Source organism: Molothrus ater, chromosome 6 (genome assembly GCF_012460135.2).
Source record: "Molothrus ater isolate BHLD 08-10-18 breed brown headed cowbird chromosome 6, BPBGC_Mater_1.1, whole genome shotgun sequence".
In the NCBI taxonomy this organism is placed as follows: domain Eukaryota; kingdom Metazoa; phylum Chordata; class Aves; order Passeriformes; family Icteridae; genus Molothrus; species Molothrus ater.
The window spans coordinates 46,871,322-46,891,760 of record NC_050483.2 but is presented as its reverse complement, the minus strand read 5'-3'; the positions used below and the strand labels follow the sequence as shown (position 1 = coordinate 46,891,760).

Genomic DNA, 20,439 nt, shown 5'->3' with positions numbered 1-20,439 from the left:
TACTTTCTTCAAACAGGTTGCAGTAACTCCTTGATGAACAGCATTTAATTCAAGCAGTGTTGCCAGGAGGCAACATTAGGTAGGGAGAAATCAAAAGATCATCCCACTATTTGTGGAATGCAGTGCTGAGATCCAGTTTTGCCAATATTAAGTAGCCTAAAATAGAGAATAAATTAGTGAGTGCATTTCTGAAAGGAAATTTTGTATCTAAGAGGATTATTTATGTGACAGCATGCACATGGATGCCTGTTAGAATAACGCAGATAATTTTGGGAGCTGCTATTCATCTGTCACAATTCCTGGTTTGCTGACATCTGTCTGCCTGTTTCCAAGTCAATGCTTTCAAACTCAAGCTGTAGGGCAGGAAGATAACACACAAGTGAAAGCACATGAAATTCTGATGAATTCTTTGTATTATTCTTACAGTTTCATAGCTAAATATCTAGCAATACATTAATGTCAAATCTTATAATCAGGCTGCAGTCAGCCAGCAGAGAAATCCATTCTCTCTGGTAAAGCAATATGTCTCTCATCTATATTGACAAGATATTAGTAGATTAATTACAGTCCAATTCTGATTTTCCCCCTTGTTAATGTTATCTGCAATCAAGCAATAAAGTCACTTCCTTTGCACAGGGTCTTAGTGTACATGTGGCTGACCTGGCACAGCAAATAAAGCACAGATCAGGTATCAGCAAACCAAGGTGGCAAAGAAGAGTTTGATGTCACATGAGGGCTTGTGAGGATGCATACAAAGCTGTCTTTTGCAAAAACCCAAATCTGTCTCCAAGCACATCTGCCTAATTGAACATGCACCAAGATGAGAAGAGTCTGAAACAAACAGGCCTTTCCTAGGCTCCAGAGTATCAGGGAAAGAGTAGTTTTGCTCTCACTTCCCATCCCTGCCTCCCTGTGCAGCCTCCTCCACCTGAGCAGCTCCTGCCCTGCCCTCAATCTGTCTGCAGCCAGCCTGGAGGGGACAGCTCCCCTCACCTCCTTCCCAAAGGCAGCGTGATGGACTCTGTCCTTCTGACCACAGCCCAGAAACTGGCACAAATGGGGAGGGGGCAAGCAAATATAAACAAACAAATGCAGGGCTCCCTATAAACCCTGTCTCATTCATCATTTCACTCTGTCTACCTGTAGGCTTGGTACCTGGAGCTGTTTCTGTCCTGGAAGGAGGGAAAGAAGGAAATAAAACTAGACTTTTCAAACAAAACACAGTCCACTGTGCTCTCAAGCAGTGAGATACAGCAGCTGGGAAATGACATTCCTGTTTTCTGTGAGTCATGACAACCATTTATATCTGGTGCTGGGCTACAGAGTGTGGAAATACAGGGTCAGCATTTGCAAAACATTTTCAAAACCCTGAAAGTGATATTCTGGTCTCTGAAGTGGGAGTAGTTGAACTGCCCAGCAGTTTGAGAGTCCCTCAAGAAGAGACTTGGCAATTGGAATATCTCCCCACCTCTTAGAAGAGAGGCTACCAGAGGCTTGCTCACTGCAAAGCCATTTTTTCAGCGAGGCAGCCTCGCAGGAGAAAGGCACCACCATGAGGGGCTGCTTGTCAGAATGGAGACCTGGTGGCACCTTTGACTTGTAGCTGTGGCTCACTTCACAAATCTCCACAGGTGACATTAGGGACCAACACCACTGACTGGAGCAGGAAGTACATCTTAGCTTTCAACTCAAAATGTGACATTTATCTTCTGAGAGATTCCAACACGTGCTCTGGCATGTTCTTGCACCGCATCTGTGCAGGCAATGAACTGTGGGGCAGAAATTCCAGTGTTTGAACAAAAGCTTTGTGGGGTAGTTCTATTTTATCTAGCCCTGAAACTGTTTAGCACGGCCCACAACACAGGGCTGATGCTATTCAAGTGCCTCGTGTCAAAGACTTTATCGTCAGCCTCATCACAGGGCCAACACCACAGAAGCCTAAACAGATACTGGAGTACAAGAGCTCAGTTCAATAGGCAAAAGTTAGCAGAAACCTTCTAGTGCTTACCCCTGTGAAACTTCTACCATAAAGTCTGGAATATTGAAGAAAAGAATATTAATCTATGATGAAGGGTTTTGTAACAGCTTCACTAAGTTTCACCAAAAGAGTCTCTGCATTCTGAAGTTGCCTAAGCAAAAAAAAACCCAAAACAACAACAACAAAAACAAAACAAACAAAAAAACCCAACAAAACCCACAAAAAACAAAAAAAACCCCGCAAAACAAAAACGAACAAACAAAAAAAAACCACCCTAAAAGCCAACAACCACCAACCAAAAAACCCAAAAGCCAAACTGAGAAAACCCCACAAAGAAACCAACCAAACACACAAACACACACACAAAGGGAAACCAAGAGAAAAGGAAGTAAGAATAGATATAAAGCTCTAAGGCATTTATACCACTAATAATGTTCCCCCCCAAATATCACAATATACTGAAATATTCAAAGATTCAGTGTTTTAGAAGTGTTTAAATGAAAAAGCTGGATGTGTGTAGAAAATGAGTGTGCAAAAGTTCTTTACTTGGTCTCCTTCCATACCAACCAGCTCTCCCTGGGGTTCAAAAGTGGCTTTAGTACCAGAACTGAAAACAGGCAACAGAATTATGCGAAGTGCAACAAATGCAGAAGAGGGCAGACACAACTTAGAATAAATGCTGTCTTTTATTATTCAGTTTATCCAAACATTTCAGTTTTCTCTGCAAGATTGAATCAGAGCAGCAATACAGTTGTTTGTCCACTGTAACATTTCCATAGGAGCCAGTGTGACACCTCATGCACAGGACCCAAGGCCGTGTTCAAGCCACATTAAAAACTAAGCCACATCCTTAAGAGCAAGAGTGACAAATTGCTTGCGGTCATTTTTCATTACCCAGCTGTGAGCACCACACAAAAAACCAAGAAATTCCTCAAGGAAAGAAAGTGACCTTGTGTGATTGTCGATTGAGAATCCATGATTACAGAATGCCACAATCTGACAACAGAACTTCTACAGAAGGTTTGGTATTTTGGGTTTTACTATAAATATTTGATGAGGTTTGTTTACTAGTATATTTGGCGAGTGTTTAGACATGAGAAAATTTTAATGTTTTGATATATTTCATATAGAAATACTTTAATTAAGTACCCAAAGCTTTAGAAAATAAATGTTTCAATAAGATTTGATTAAGACATGTACTAATGAGAGAGGTATAAGAAAATGCAGTTAAAATATACAAATTTCAAGTGCAAAAAGAAACACCATCACTTCTCAACAGTTTAAACCTTCCTTCTCAAAAACCATGTCTCTTTCTCTAATAAAGCTAAAATACCAGCCTTTAAATAGGCAGCCCCACTACTCAGTTGGTAGGAAAGATACTAGATTGCACTAGAAGTACAAAGCTAAGAATAATGCATAATATTTTATTCTTAAACTTATTTACAAAAATATATTGCACCAATCCATTTTCCTTTTTCCAGTTAATGTTAAGGAAAAGCCTATTATGTACAAAGTTAAAAACAGAAGTGCAAAAGCAGACTGAAAGAAACCAGAAAGAAGTTTATTTAAAATGCTAAATACAGTTTATTACCTGACTATAGCCTACATCCAGTATGACCTAAAACAATTTGTACCAGATATATCTGCAATTTCAGGATTCCTTGCATTTCTCTGCAGAAGAGGCCTTATCTTTCACTCTAACCATCAGAGGGTCTACATCAAATGTAAAGGCTAATCAGAGCTTAGCTTAGCAGCTTCATTTCTCCAGGGAAGTGATGCTCTTTTAGGTAAATTGAAAAAGCTACATAGTATTACACATGTATTTGAAAGGTAGTGATAAATCAGGCATGATGGTTTTCATCCTTCCAAAACACCATGAGGAAATTTTGCTGATGTTTCAGGACTGATAATTCCAAGGCATTGCCAGTCCACCCCACATTAGCAGAGCATGTGGTCCTGTCTCAGTCTACCTGCCACTGGGACTGTCATGATGCATTTCTGGGGTGTAGGTAAGGAGAACAATCATAACCCAGAGGTGAAGCAAGGCCTAGGAAAAGAAAAGAAACAAATTTAGCATTGACAATCACCATCCACAGCAGCAGTAAATAGGAGAGCTCTCATATTTACTGATAGAACTTGTTTTGTAGAAATATTTTGATTAAAATATTTTTTCTATTAATCAGACACTTCTAAAAAATAATTGTCATTTGAACATTGAAATACTAAATCAGATTCTGAAGAACCTATTTACAGAAAACGAAGACTTCACACAAGCAGCAAAAATAAAACAGCCTGTTTTCCTACAGATTTGTGTTGTGTGGTTTCTCTTTTCCTTCCTGGCACAGTGACTTCAGCTGTTCCCTGTGACACCCAGTCCCCAGTCAGCACACTGTAATGTGCCTTGAGGGACTGGTAAGCCACTACTCCTGTGCCAACTGGCTGACACCTGACTGTAAGCCAGCCAAGCTCTGATTGCCTTCTCTTTAATGCAGGCACTGATTTGAGGCATTTTTATGAACTCTGTAGGAATGTTAATTCTCATTCAAATTTGGCTGAAATTATCCAATTAGAATACAAACTGCCTGGAGTGCAAAAAGGAATACCTAACCACATTTATTTTAAAAATATTTTTAAAAATTCAAGTTATAGAAGTTAAGGTTTGAGCTGAAAAGGAGTAACTGCCACTGACTGCCCAGCTCCTGTACTGCCACCATCAAGTTTCCCTTCACACTGCAGCTTAGGCAGCAGAAGTCTGCAGTGTTTTTACAAAGCCTGCCTGTCCACAGGTCCCTGCAGCTGACAGGCACCTGCCCTCCAGTGGATGAGGGGGGCATTTCACTTCTAGCAACTGCCAGCCTGACAGTTTTGCCCGATGTGGGTGAGCAATTTTCTACTGTTTGTTGAAGTCTACCAAGAACAACTTGTCTTGCTACTTTTGCAGCTACTAAAGAAGAGTGACCATTAGCCACTGAAAAAACACCAAAGTGAGGAGTCAAATATTAAAAAACCTCTAAAAAATGTCATTTTCCTAAATGCAGTGCATGCAGGTGTGGCAGGTTAACCTTGGCAACTGGTCACTATTATTCCATATTTTACTACTAGAATCTACTTTCACAGGCCTTTAAATGGTAGTTACATAAGTGTCTTTAAGACTGATATACTGAGAATTTGTGGAAAAAACTGAAAACTGCCAAGCAACACGACTCCAAAATGCTGTTGTAAAAGCATTATTTGGTCCACTTTCCAAAAACCCACACCAAGTTGTTAATTATAGCCTTTTGAGCATCAGCCTTTCCATTTAAGACACACTGGCATGTAAACTGGCTCTAGAAATCTTGCACTGAAGAGAGCTGACTCACCATGTAAATGATGACAAAGACTCTTGCTATGGGGTATCGCCTCAGAAAGATTCCCAGCCGAATGCTACACAGGGAGCAAGAGAAAACAGAACACACAATTTAACACTGAGAAATAAATGAAATCCTGTCACAATGAAAGTCATGGAAGCACAAAGGACTTTCTATCAAGGTATCTTGCTTTCAAAGGACTAAGAAGTGCTACTAAATTTTGTTTTCTGTTGGTATTTGTTTCAAGTTTTGTAGCAGACCTTTGCTGTGAACTGTCAATCACCTAACTCCTCAGAAAGGGATCAAAGCAAATTTATTGCTGGATCCAGAATGGTTTTCATTTACTAATTTCTCAAACAGATTATCTTCCAAGGTAATCTGCTGCATTGGCTTAGAAGGCAGAATCTTGTCTTCATCAGGACTGAAAGAGTACAGATGATTCTCCCCCACTAATACATTCTTAGTTTTTATCACAGACACAGTCAAAACCTCTTAAAGTAAAAAGCGCAGAAGATGGATGTAATGAATTTGATTAGATATTTTTTCATAACTCAGGGAACCTCTTGCACCAAAATCTGTAAGAGCTTTGTTTAAATAATTGACAATAATTTGCAAAAGCTTAAGAATATTAATGTCACAGGAAAGCACAAGTGAAGTGGGTCAATACTTAGTATTTTATACCATACTTTAGCTGTACTGTTTTAACCTTTTCCCTTCATAAAAGGGAACAATACCCACCAAAGTGTGTCACTTGAACACTGCAAAAGGCTGGCAGTGGTTACAGGTGAGTTCCCTGGGGACAGCCTCACCTGAACTGGTCGATGGTGCTGGCAGCCTTGCGGACCCTGCCGTACATTCCTGCCACGCCGGTGTCCGCGTCGCCGAACAGGACAGGGACACTGCGCAGGCGAGCCCCTGCCCCATGGGAACAAGGGCAAGCAATTACACACGCTGTTGTCAAATACAACAAGCTGATAGTATGTAACAAATATATTTGTAAATAATATACACTCATCGATATGTTTGTAGTGCTGTCGATTCTTGATAAACTTACAATCAAATCAAACTTTTCTTCAGCCTAATATATTTTTAAAATTTATTAGTTTACTAAATGGATATCTTGATATTCAATTCCATCATGTCACTATTATTATATACATATATATATATTATTTATACACTTAATAACTATTATTAGGTGTATAAATGATAAATGATGGGCTTGATACTGGCACAGTTTCTCAAATTTTTTTGCTCTCATACTGTAAAACTTTGATTAGCATTTCTGACACTAACTTGTACATTCAACAATTTTTAACTTTATTTACATTTTTACTATGTATCAATTTCATTTAAAAATTGATAATGTTACTTTTGTGTAACTAAACTTCAGCTTTCTGAAGTTACTTACAAACAACTCCAGCTTTGATAAGCAGAGAAAAAGTCTGGACTGTTATTTCACACCTCTTGGTGACTGTCCCTTGCTTTTAAAGTTACTTAACATACATACAAAATGACAAATTTTGACTCTGAAAAGTAACATCTCAACACATTGGATCAACTGCTGGGTTTGTTCCAGAAATACAGGACTGACAAACCAACCTCATCAGAACCAACATATTTTAAGCTGCTTTTCAAGAAAAACAGAGAGCAAGGAAGGAAGAAATTAATTTCAACCAGATCAATTCTCAAAAGGAAATATTCCATTCTTACTCTCTTCCCAAATCCTTTTTGCAAGTAAACACTTAAATCCTGTTTCTAATATTCAGTTTAAACTCAAAATACAAGTTTAATTGCACCTGTGACAGAATTATTCTCACAGTGCCATAGTACTGAGAATTAAAGACTAAATTTGCTTTGTTAAATTTACTGAAGTCATTTGCTCACAAAAAGGAGCTTCTGTTTAACTTTGATACTGGCTGCTGCAGAGAAGGTCTCTAGAATAAGTGGCCTAGTTTCAGCACTTATTCTTCCTTACAAACTCAGACTTTCAGGGAAAGGCATTAGGAGACAAAATAGCCTGGACTGCAGAAGAGAGAGAGTTTAAAGTGTTTTAAAATTTTCTTGTTTACCTTCAGCACCATCAATGCCTGCCATGTTAATGGAAGGTCCATTGGCACTTGTGCCTTGGACAGCCTTCAGCTGCTGCTCGAGCCGTTCCAGTTGATACACAAGGGAATTTTTCTCTGTGCTCAGGCTCTCTAACATGGTTTGCTTCTGAATTAGTGTTTCTGTCAGCTGGTGAAGCCGATTTTCCAATTCTGTCTGACTACTACTGCTTAGAGTCTTGTTCGTCAGCTAAAAAAGCAAAGAAAAAAAATCATTCTCAATTCAAACTCTGACCAAGTGACATTATTACAAAGCTCTATAACAACCTAAGCTTTCAAGAACCAAGTTACTCCACAGCAGAATTTTTGCAGGATAATGCCATTAAAACTATCACTGATGAGTGCAATAAAGAGGAAACCTAATTTCAACAGTTGTTAACTGTTTACATTACACAAGAAACTCTTTGTGAAAATGTATCTTTCTGTTTTCCACCTATAATCATATGAAAGTTTCTGTATGAGCCTAAATTTGATCACAACATCGATGCTATGCCTCAGAGACAGGTTTAAACAGCAATCAATAGCAAGCTAATCCAGCCTGCCTACCATACTTTCAACTTAGTGAGTATGTAAAAATGTTTTCACACAAGGAAGGAAAAACTCAGTACAAATAGGGAGACCTGATGTCATTTACAGGAAAACATGAATGAAATGGTGAGAATGCAGGATATGTTGCAGAAGAACTGAGGAGCACCAAGGCAGAAAACATGACTGTACTAGCAAACAGAAACTGCAAGGCCAGCAAATGGTTCATGTGTTTGACATGGATGTTGTCATTCAATTTGCAGAAAATATTTCAAGCAAATGGGAATCACCACATCTGCCATATGTGCAATAGCTCATCTATTCACTCCAGTCCTAGACCTCAGCCACCTTGTGGCATCATATTCCACACAGATGTAGCTTCATTAATGAAGAAACAGAATCATTAGGAATTACAGATACCCAAAATACAAACTAGGTGCCTGCAACCAGGCAGAGGCAGGTGCAGGTAGTCCTGAAGTTCAGCACCACCAGAAGATTAATCTGCCAACATGCCCAAGAAGTCTGTCACAACCACTATCACATCACAACCATTTCCAAATGCTGACATTGTAACTGCTCAGCTGACCACATCTGACTCCAGACTGCCAATTTCCCCATGAACAGCCTGCTTTCAGTATGCTAAGGTAACAGAATGAGGCCTGTGCCTTCAGGCTGCCCAAGGAGACTATGGGGGCTCACAAGTATGTGGAGGTTCCAAAAGGAATTAGACTGATACAAGGGAAACAGGTCCATCAACACAGCAGAACTTAGTAAAGACTTACACACTAACAACCCTAATTCAAGTGCTGATGTCGAGCAGGTACACAGGAGTGCAGGAAGTGGCCAGGCTCACACGGTGGCCCCCACTGCCACTGGCCAAGACAGAACAGTGAGTGGGCCACATGGATCAGAGTCTGCAGGACGTAACCAAGGTTCTTTGAACAGTTACAAGGATCTTGGCAGAGTTCATAATGACCTAATCAAACTCCAATGAGTGTTTTTAGTCTGCAAAGAGAAGAACATTGATCCAACATCCCCCACCAGGTCTAGTTGGGACAGTGGTTGATTTTTTCCCCCTGCTTTATATAAAAGCACATACAACTATAAAATAGGCTATTTACATGGTTCCCTTCTTGTATTCCCTACTCTCAAAACTCTACTCTTTATTGAAAACAAGTACACTGTACCTCACTTGTAGAATGCTAACAGGATTTTTCAGGACAGTGTAGTCAAATAAGTAGTTCCTAACATTGTTTTCATAACTGAGGGGTATAAAATTGTTTTCTATACAAACCTGATTTCTGAGCTTCTGAATTTCTTCCTCTCTGTCTTTTATTCTGCTTTGCAAAGTATTCTTTGTCCGATACAGTTCTTCTTCAGTATAACGAAGTTCCTATAAAATTTATCACAATCCCACAGAAAACATTTTATACATATATGTATTTTGAGAGACAAACTCTAGATCTAGAGTTTCACAACAGAACACAAGAAAGCAATATGCTGTAATCAAATACAAACTGAAATATTATTTTAATTACATGTCTGTCATGGACAGGGGGCATGGGGATAGAGAGCTGAGTATCAAGACACAACCTACAAAGCTAATTAAATTCTTTTGTGGAGACTGCCCTAATATAAATATCAATCCAGACTCATTTACTGGGACTTACACAATTTCATTGGGACCAAAATTTTATCTCCCTTACACTTTCACCATTTGTTGCAGTGCTACCTTAAAACTATGTCAATAATGTAACAATTACAAAATACTCAGAGGGTATCTGTATTCCTAAAATAAACTCATTAATTCAAAATACTATTCTTTAAATATGTTTGAAAACCCTTTGTATAGCTATCTATAATTCTGTATGACGTACATCTTCCTCTAAAGTTTAGGACAAATTAACATAGCAGATATGAAAGGAGAAGGAATATTAGAAAAAAAAAATTACTGAAGAGTAAATATAACTGTTTTGTTACTCCCATGATTTGGTGGCTATTTTAGCTCCCACTTACAGATCTGTCAAGCTTATCTTTTAAAATAAGACAATCTTCAAATTACTCTGACTTCAGCCATCAGTTACTACAGAAAACAGATAATCCTGTTCTCCCTTTGAACCATCAGATGCACAAAGAAATAACACCTCTACCTATTTTCCATCTTTGGTTTCAGAAACCTTATGGCAATAGTTAAAGCAACTCCCAGACAGAACTGACCATAATTTTATTAAGTATCAACACAAGCAATTATGTTAAAAGCACATGTAAATGGGTGTCATCAACTGAAAGCATCAGTTTCTGCAACAACTGATGTTTTTTTAAATTCACCTCACTCTTTCTATTTCTATTGCCTTAAAGCATATTCCTCAGAAGGGCAGGAGTAACAAAATACAATCTACCATCTGCTTTGACATAAAAAACATCAGCTACCCATCAAGAGCAGACCTCGACTTCTGCCTTTTAATTAGTTCAAGCTGCGAGTATCCCATTAAAATGTAACTTCTGAAAGGATAGATAATCCTGTAAGATAAATTGTTCCTAGCAGATACAGAGGACTCGTGCTTTCTTCATTATCAATTATCTTTACATGAGCTTTTTCTTACAAGGAAAATTTTTAACATGCAAAGGATTTGTCCAATTCCTACTGCATATTAAGTTTGTTCACATGAAATACAAGTTTCCTTTTTTCACCCCCTCTCTTTATAGCACAAAACTGTTTAAATCAAGGCAGAATTTGCTCAAAAAGATGACGAAATCTGAAAGAATTAATTAACATAATTTTATCAGCAAGTTGTCCACTACAGCAGTTTAGAAGTAATGACAATTAGATCCAGAACTGAGTAACAAAAATTACTGCTAAAATTGGTACTACAATGACATTGTTTTGCAAGCTACAATTTATGGATTGAGCACAGGAAGATTCACAATAGCCACTTCCAGTATTAGGGTTTTTTAATATAAAAAATGTTACACTTGTTACTATATCCCTGTTGTTTGATTGTTTCCCTGTTGAATAAAATTCAATTCTGTGCCCTCCCTTAGGGTCCTGTTTATCCACCAGGATCTCTGCTCATCAGCAGTATCCAGAAGGCCCTGACCATTGCTTAATCTTGGCTGCACTTTCCTTGACCTAGTGGAGCACTAGACAAAAAATTAATCAAACACTGCCCAAGTATCCAAATAGTCTCTTCTTAAGCCAAATGCTTTTCTGATGACACCACACAGGGCCTAAAAAGAGATCTGGCTTTCAAGAATTCCTTACCTGTTTCTGCCGTTCTAGTTCAGCTTCTGCCTCCTGCTTGGCCATTTTTTGTGCTGATATTTGCTCTTGTAGGTCTTGAAGCTGCTCTCTTACTGACTCAGCTTCACTTACCTGCTGTGTCTCCATATCCTGAAATGAACAAAAATATAACCATTTCACTAACATTCAGGTGTTACTGCAAATCTGTCATAGGTAACAGCAAAAAAAGGAGTATATACAATATTTCTTCAAAGGAAAAGGAAGGTGTGGGTGTATTGGATAAATTACATTTGGTGATTTTATACACAATATTTTTAGTAACACAATAATAAAATAAATACATTTTTTGAACATGAAAAGCCTCTGCTTCTTCCTTTCTGCTGTCCACAGGCTAAAACTGTGTAAAATGGGCTTGCATGCAGCTGCTGTGTTGAGCCCATTATGCGAGCAGATGGGCATGGATGACTTGGATTAGAGTGCTTCAAGGATCAGTAGCTCTTACAGAAAAGAATATAGGTGGTGGCTAGAGAAATCACTATGACTGTTAGGAAAGAAATGCTTCCCTCAAAAGGAACACAGGGAAGAGAGAAGTAAGGTAATAAATACTAGAAACAACAGACCCACAGTACACAAGAGAACAGTCCTTTGTTGTAGCTAACTGCAAATACAGGTGTACATAGACACAGCTACCTGCAGCTCTGCTCTCATTTGTTGTATTTGCCCCATCAGTTTTTGTATTTCTTCTCTCTGAGTGTCTCGCTCATGTCTCAGTTCCTCCAGCTCCACCGTGCTTGCTGTATTGCTATCCAGGCCTTCAATACCAGAGCCTTCTTTTAAGCTGTTTATCAACTTTTCTTTAGACTGAAAAAATAAGTCAATACATTATTTATAGCAGTATTGAACAAGTGCTCAACTACAATATACTATAATGACTGGTTCATCTGTTCTTTTATCCAGTGATGACCCTACACATTTGAAAATGAAAATGCTTCCATATTGATAATTTTTCTGATTTTCTGCATGCCATAAGACTAATTTAACTGAAAGTCTGTGTTATCTGTGGAAGAGTGCAGTATTTTTCTTTACAAGTGCCTGGAATGTTAAACTTGTCATGGATAACAATTTTGGCCCTCTTGGTACTGAAATAGACAAGATGCACACCAACAAACACTATAGACAAAACTGACCCTCTTTTTCTCCTGCCAACAAAATCAAGAACCAGATACAGCAGTCACCCTTCAAGGAAAGAGGATAAATGATTTTATCCAGAGTCAGCCTAGTGTTACATTGACATTGACTTGTGATTTTAGGCTTTTCATATTTACCAAGATGATTTAAAACCTGCCCTTGAACATTTGACTAAATTTAACTATTCTAAGAAGAGATCTCTATCTTCAACATCTTGCTAACATTTATAAACAAGACTCAAACCAACCACATCTGGACATGGTATCTTTGACAATTTACATAGTACAGAACTTGGCACAAAATACCCGATTTTGCCACTGTTCATATCACAATAATCACAAGCAACCTTTCAGGACATGGAAAAATATTCTCTGGTTACATGTTAAGTATCCATTCTATGCTATGCTTCAGCCCCAGGCAGAACAGAGCAATATTCTTGAATCAAAAATACTGGATATATGGAACAAATTGTAGGTTTCATCTACTGCAGTTTCATCTATCTGGACTCTTGGATGTGGAACACACTGACAGATGATGCACAATAAGCACAACGGTTCCCTTAGATTTTTTTTCAGGTTCAGGACCTGAACTACCATTTCAATTCCATAACCTCATCTATAAACTTAAGTTTACAAAAGGCAGACTGGTAGCTGTTCTATATATGTATCATTATAGATATGCCCCAGAACAGATTACAGGTCACATGAGAAAACAGACCACAGGTTAGATTATTTGAAGCATAACACCTTAAAGCAGTTAAAGCACACAAACCACACTGTATTTCTTCACAACAGTGCTTACTTGGAGAATGCGAGTGGCTTTCTGTTTATAGTCTGTCAGCTCCTGTTTTGCAGATTCTAGGTGGCTTTTAGTTACTTTGACCTGCTGCTGAAGCTCATCAGCTCGCCTCTTCTCATCTAAATACTTTCTCTCAGCTGCAGTTATCCCTTCTGCCAGGTTCTGACGTTCTGCTTCCACTTTACTTAGACGAGCCGCAAACTCATTCTATGAGTAAGAAAGAAACAATAGTTTGTGTTTAAACACAGCCTCAACTTCAACCTAGGAAGGAAAAAAGAAAGTTTAAAAGCAATTACACAGAGCACACCACCTCCTATCCATCACCTCTGACCTAAAGACTCATTACTGCTACGTGGGAAGAAACTCTGCTTGCTTAACCAAGTGGTAAATAATCCAAATAAGAATATACTTTTCTTTTCCTCACCACAAAATAGCGAGGGAATAAAAATCTTCCTATTATTCAAATTTATTTAGCAAACAAAAAGCAAGCTTGCCCCTCAAAAAATATTATCAATTTTAGAATGACATATTTTGAAGTACTGTAAAAAAAAAAGCCAAAACAGACACTCTCAAAGATTTTCAGTATGCTATTATATGTAGCAAAGGCCAAATTAAGTATAGAAAACATTATTGATAATGTACTTGCATCTTTCCCACAGAAGTCCTTCATCTTAAGATCTCACAGTAAAATTGTGTAAAACAACACACCATGGAAAACTAAATGGATTACAAATTTACTTTTCAAGCATGTATTAACATTAAAGTTAGCATTAAAAAAACCCAGTAAAAATTGTCAACATTAATCCTCAACAACTTTTACTCATGAAGCTTTCAAAATAACATATAAGAAATAAATTAGCAACTCAAGGGTATTAGGTGCAGCAGACAGCAGCACACCCTTCCAAGCAATTAGTACCCTGAACAGGAACTGAAGTCAAAGGGAGGAGAGAGCACATGGAACCTCATGGATCTGATCTCAAAATCAGAGTCTTAAAGTCTTCCTGACTCTTCATGTCTAACCTGCATTTGTTTGTAACTTTCTTGCTCTCGCTTGAGTGCAGAGTCTGCATCACGCAGCCTCTCCTGAAGAGTCTGAAGGGCTTGATTTTGTAAACTGCTTCCTTCACTGTGGTCTTGTATTATCCTGAAATAGAGACACACAATTTATTGGAAAAGAAGCAAGCTATTGTGATTTTTTGTGTAGAGCTATAACCTCCTAGCTTCCAGACCAGCTTTGAAAATTTGCCCAGTAGATTACTGCATATAGACTACAGGTGTGAGGCCTGCAGTTAGTGACTCACACTTCTCCTCCCTGGCCTATATTCTGGAGTATCCATATCCCAGCAGTGAGATAAGTACGTGTATTTGTGGATAAGCAAGTCTATTTTTCAAGAAAAAAAAAATTCTTGGGATCTTCAGCTTCATGCCTCTAACACAAATACTATACACAAAAGGGATTCCAATAATCAGATGCCAACGGATGCCCTATTTAATACTCATTGGTCCTGTTTCCACTGCCAGCTATGATAGAGCAGTTTCAGTGCAAACTTTAATCCTTGGATTTCAAATCTTTCCTCATTAGTTTATTATTTTTTATTCTTGAAGACAGTGAATTATCTACCTGATTTTTTTCAAACTTATTACTATTTGCAGAATTCCAAAGCACGAAATGAAGAAGTACCGTGATTTTTCACTCTGCAGTGCTTCTAAAGCTTCTGTCCGAGCACTTAGGAGCTGATCAGCTTCTTGCAACCGTACTTTCAGCACAGCCAGCTGGGAATCTTTGGCACCAACAGCTTCTGTCAGATCATCCACTCGAGCCCGAAGGTCTCTAACCATCCTGTCACTCTTGGAATGGTCAACATTCCACTTCTCCACCTTCTCCCGGGATTTGTTCAATTCTACAAAATAAGAAGTTTCTTTGAAGTTTACAAAAGTAGATATTACAAGGTCTTGTAAGCAGTCAGGATGCAACTACCTCATTTCTTAAAGAAAAAAATTAAATACGACCAAGTTGAAGTGAAACTGAAAATCTATAAGCTACTGGGAAGTAACAAATGCCAGATTTGCTGTGAAAACACAACCCAGAAAATTTTGGAGGTGATCTCAAAATAGACATTTTCTTCTGAGTCATGCAGATTTCACCTGATCCATCCCCAGCAATGGCCTACGGTTAAACATCCCTGTGCCAAGAGAAATGTTTGTATAAAGCATCTAGTTTAATTCCAGTTTGAGTTTACTGTCACATAAAAAACAACAGAAAAATATACTACTTGTGAATAATGCCTGAATACTTAGAAGCTTCTGTTTTTAATCTAACATCACACATTAAACTTCAACTGGATATAAAAACTTAAACATAACATCACACATTACACTTAAACTAACATCACGCATTACACTTAAACTGGATATAAAAATTATCTGGCTTATGCAATTACTGTGAAAAAAATGTGGTACCTCAATTTTATGCCTAACAGCAGGAGTTTGCTCTCTGTTTTATCATTTAATTTGTACTCATATTTTTTATATTTTCATTTCACTTAACTTTGAAGAAGCAAGTGATGTCATATTAAAAATATTAATTTTATATTTTTACTGTCAGTTTCTAGGCATCAGAGAATATAGTCTACTACAGCCCGAAAGTAGTCAGTTTGAAGTATTCAAAGGAATTTGGTCATTTAAAAATAAGTATTTTGCAAAAGCCATTAAAATGCAGGAAAAGTATTTTGAACATGGTATTGCCTGCCAGTGTTTTATTAAGATGTAAGCTTTGTAACTAACTTGAACACATCATTTTAATCAACGTTTGTTGTATCTTTGTAGTTGAACAAGCCTTTTAATTTCTCCCGTCTCATTACATGGGAAGTCATACATGCAAAGGTACCTGGAGAGTTTTTATCATAAATACATAAAGCATTGTTTCCTAGTTCACTAGCACATTGCTAATGTTATAGCTGAAGCACCTTCTTGTGTTTCTTTGGACCTCTGTATTAATGAAGCCACTTCTTGATTTAAAGATTGAACTTCATTTCGCAGCAGCTGGTTCTCCAGGCGAAGGTTGGACAGCTCATGGGATTTGGAATCATCATTGCCTGAAAGGCTGGGGCTGGTGACTGTACTTGGTGATGAATCCTTCAGGCCATCATTCCCTTGGGCTCCCAGGCCAGAGTCTGAACTGTCTGGAGTTTCTGTACAGAGAGATGCAACTTAGAACAAATGCCTGTGTTTGTCAACTACCTTTCTATAAACAGTAGTTCCATGTTCTGCATCAATAGTTAAGGAACAACAAGAATAATAAATCAAAATAGTTCATACTGGAATGAATATAGAGCTACTTCTCAAAAGGGGTTGCACAAAACAGGACTATTTACATGCATCATGCAATGTTTTTGTTAATACTGCTAGACAAAACATAATAGAAGTTATAAAATTTCTTATTACATAAATGGCACCTTTAGGATTTCAAAACATTAACACTCGATTTATGACTTTGCTGCTCAGAGTAGTCCTCAGAAGCTGAAGAGTAACAGAAAACACTAAATATACATGGCAACTAACTGCAGGAACTTTTAGTACAAACTCTGGTTTTCATTCAGATTTTGCCAATGCCAAGTTTGTTTTAAAAAAGAACAATAAAGAAACTCCTAGAGGTATTCTGAACAAGTCCCCTGGAGGGAAGGAGGAACCAACAGTCTACTCCCATCATGCACAACACGTATCTTGGATTAATGCTGTGAAAGCTACAAATCCACTGTAGGAGTCTTGATTCCAGCATGCAGATAGTTGGAAGCTTTGCAGCAATGTCAAGATAAAAATTACATAGCAAGCAATGAACAAACAAACAGGCAATCCAAAATGTTACTGCTGAATATTTACTTCCCCTTGTGATCATTAACTAAGCAGCTTCACTCTTCTTACCACTGCAACAGCCCCTAACACCCCAAGCCCAGGGAACAGGGGCACACTGTTAATGCTGAGCAACACCACACCCACAAGTAGCAGCAGTGACACAAGATTTCTACCACGTTTTCTCAAGCCTTTTTCCAATTAAAGTGATCCTAAGAAATGTCATTATCTTTCCTTTGATTTACTTACAGTTTCCAACTTATGAAATAATTTAGGCTCATTTCTTTGTCTGGAAAATTCAACAGATTAATTAATCTAATGAAACGAGAAAATGAGCCATTTATAGCATAGACTGGATTATAACCATGGCAATATCAAAAGTATAATGTTAATTGGTTTTGTCTATAGTTAATACATCATAAGCTACTTCCACAGATTCTGTGCTGAATATTTAAATGACACAGATATATTTGTACAATGAACTTTGGAAAACAGTATGTTCAAATCCTGTATTGTAAATGCATTCTTCCTTATTTAGCAGCTCCACAATGCAAACTCTGCTCAAAAATCCTCAGAAGAAAGTTCAACAAGCCATACTGAACAAAACAGATGTTTCTTAAGCACCAACCAGCAAGGCCGCAGAGTCAGGTCTAACATACCTGTATTATTTATTTTTAGTAGTAAACCTTACTGAAAAGTCATGGACTCAGAAAAATATTCACATGGTTGGGAATTATCCCTTTTTATGTCTAAAGCTTTTCAGCATACTTAATGAAGTAAGTAAAAAACTGGCATTTACAACACTTCACATGCTCAAAGTACTAAACAAATAATAAAGTATTCTAACTACATTATTGATAACAGAACCACTTGCTTCAATTTTCTAAAATAAGTAACAGCAAAGTAGCACAGCAACAAGGAAGGAGTACAGACTGGACAGTCTGGTAGAGAACAGAAGTTCTTGACACTTCCCAACCACATTGTCCTTTGTGTGGTTGACCTGAGCCCAGCCCCAGCTTTTGATTGCCTGGCCTGAGGCTCATTCAGGCCTCTGGATTTAGACTGCAGTCATGAACTACTGCTGGCAAAGCCAGAGACTTTATCTCCCTGGCTTTTTCATGCCTGTGGCTCTACACCAGCCTGCCTGCATCCAGCTTCCTGCAGGACAAGCATGTTTGCCAGCTCACCCCTCCTGCGTAGTGGAACAGGAACACCTCACCCCACCCCAGGCACTGCTCTGAGTCCTCCTTCCCACGTGGCAACAACAGCTACAAAACAAAAGAGAGACCAAACAAAAGCAGCAGAACTTGTGCTTCTACATGGGGACATGTGGGGCTGGGGCAAGGCTAGAGCACAGCTCAGAGGGGCCAGGCTGAGCAGCAGCAGCAACAAGGCAGGTCCAGAGCACAAAGGATTTAGGTTTTCATTATATCATCTGTCAAACTAGCACAGTATCTGGTATTGCCCCAATGATGAAAAAACCTGAAAGGCCCTGCTGTACCTCACCCATTTGACATATAACCACCATTAAATGTTTCATGAAGTGACATGAAGCTTCATGTGTTACCTAGCCTTACCCCAGACATACTTGGGTTTTAAATATCTCTAGGTTCAATACTATTTAACTACCATTGCCTTGGCTCCTGATGGAATTATCTTCAGTAGTTTTTGCACTCTGTGTACTGGTAGACACAGAACTAATGCTTGAAGTCCGAGAGTGATTCTGAAGAACAGGTGCCTTGCTCTTCTCCTTTTTAGAGTCTATCCTTCCATTAGGTTCTTTCTCTGAACTATTGAGAAAATCAAATAGCAACTCGTCATCAGGTTCTGACTTTTTTCTTCTCACAAAATGTGAGGCAGCTCTGGGTGTGGAAGCATTTTCTACTGGAGAAGCTGCCTCTGAGGATGTCCTACATGCTGTTTTAATATTTGCTGTTCCTGCCAGGATTGTGGCCTTTTGGTGTTTAATATTTTCAGCTGCTGAAGAGATGTAGGCTGCTTTGGATGAGGTCTGGTATTTCAGTTCTCCAGTATGCTGGTGCACCTCAGAATAGTCATTGGCAGAGTCCAAGTTCTTCTTATCATAAACTGCACTGCTCGAGGTGTCTTTTTTGCTCAGAGCTGATGCAGCTCCTTGATCAACTCTGTTGAGTAGATCCTCTGCCTTTCCAGCGAGATCAGCAAGCCAAGACATGATGAGTGTCTGTCGATGAGCTCTGTACAATTAAAATTTCAGGACCATATACTGCGAAAGACAGAAGGATTACAAATCAGATTGCTACTGAGGCAAGATGTACTGTTTATCTAAACAACTGGTGTGTTAAGGTATTAGTGCTGTAGTTATTATAATACTTTTCTTCTGCTTATTTGGTATTTTGCTGTTCTGCTAACTAAAGGAAATAAACCAAACCAGTTGCTGAGGAAAACAGACAAAATCTAGGTCTTTAAATCAAGGTTATTAAAAGCAGACCACAGCATCAGTTTCTAGCATCTTCAGCTGCTACAGAGTATCACAAAGAGAAAACAACTATGCCTTAGACGTTTGGCCTGCAAATTCCCAAACTGGCTCAGGCCAGGATCTCCTCCCCCACAAACTCTGCAGCCTGCTGCTTTCCCGTGACACCAACACGGCGGACAGGTGCCTTCGCCTGCAACATGGGCCTGCGACACCACAGCGGGGGCGGGCGCCTCTCCCCCAGCTCCGGGAAGGGACGTTCAGAGCGGCCGCTGCCCCCACTCCCAGCACCGCCTGCCCTCCCCAGGCCCGGCCCCACTCAGGAGCGGCGGGGGCCTCAGCACGGCCCGGCCTCACCTCCTGCAAGCGCGGGGGAGCCCCGGCCCGGGGGGAGCCGTGAGGGGCCGGCGGTCAGCGCGGGGCCACGGCCGGGCCGGGCGCCTCAACCCCAGCGCTTCCGGCAGACGTGGCCGCCTTTCCGGGTGCACCGCGCGCAGGCGCAGCGGAGCCGCCTGGCCCCCGGCGCACTCAGGCCCCGCCCCCGGCGCGTTCGGGCCCCGCCCCCGGCGCACTCAGGCCCCGCCCCCGGCGCGCTCGGGCCCCGCCCCCGGCGCACTCGGGCCCCGCCCCCGGCGCGCTCGGGCCCCGCCCCCGGCGGGCGGGAGCGGCGCTGGCCGCGCGAGCCCCCTGGCGGTGCTTTCAGTAACCTTTGAGGGGAGACTCGGCAGGACTGCCACTGCCGCAGGATCACAGAATTATCTATGTTAGAAAAGAGCTCAGAGATCAGCGAGCCCGGCTGTTGGCCCAGCACTGCCAAACCCACCAGTCAAACCACATTCCCAAGTGCTGTGTACTTCTGACTGTAGCATCCTTCCCAGTCATCTGTGACTCAGTGTCTGAGACCTGCAGTACTTGAGCCATTTCAAGATTTATGGCTATTATCTCTCTTC

The 20,439-nt window shown here is 39.7% G+C and overlaps 1 protein-coding gene across 1 annotated transcript; it reads right to left on the bottom strand.

Annotated features, from left to right (window-relative positions):
* Positions 1-2,645: 2,645 nt before the first annotated feature.
* On the bottom strand, positions 2,646-19,943 carry GOLGA5 (golgin A5). The gene is made up of 13 exons (XM_036384520.2): positions 19,847-19,943; positions 18,664-19,279; positions 16,152-16,376; positions 14,867-15,086; positions 14,206-14,329; positions 13,189-13,392; positions 11,890-12,060; positions 11,221-11,349; positions 9,253-9,351; positions 7,398-7,623; positions 6,135-6,240; positions 5,338-5,401; positions 2,646-4,025 (listed from the first exon to the last, which is right to left on the bottom strand). Exons 2-13 carry the CDS (start codon positions 19,226-19,228, stop codon positions 3,945-3,947), a joined length of 2,214 nt encoding a protein of 737 aa, XP_036240413.1. The 5' UTR covers positions 19,229-19,279; positions 19,847-19,943; the 3' UTR covers positions 2,646-3,944.
* Positions 19,944-20,439: the final 496 nt, after the last annotated feature.

Excerpts from the sequence above, each read along its gene's own strand:
- GOLGA5 (XM_036384520.2), bottom strand. The coding sequence starts at position 19,228 with ATGTCTTGGCTTGCTGATCTCGCTGGAAAGGCAGAGGATCTACTCAAC. Across the intron at positions 11,350-11,889 it reads AAATGAGAGCAGAGCTGCAG|GATATGGAGACACAGCAGGT; the intron begins GTAGCTGTGTCT and ends TGTTCATTTCAG. Across the intron at positions 9,352-11,220 it reads AACTAGAACGGCAGAAACAG|GAACTTCGTTATACTGAAGA; the intron begins GTAAGGAATTCT and ends TAAATTTTATAG.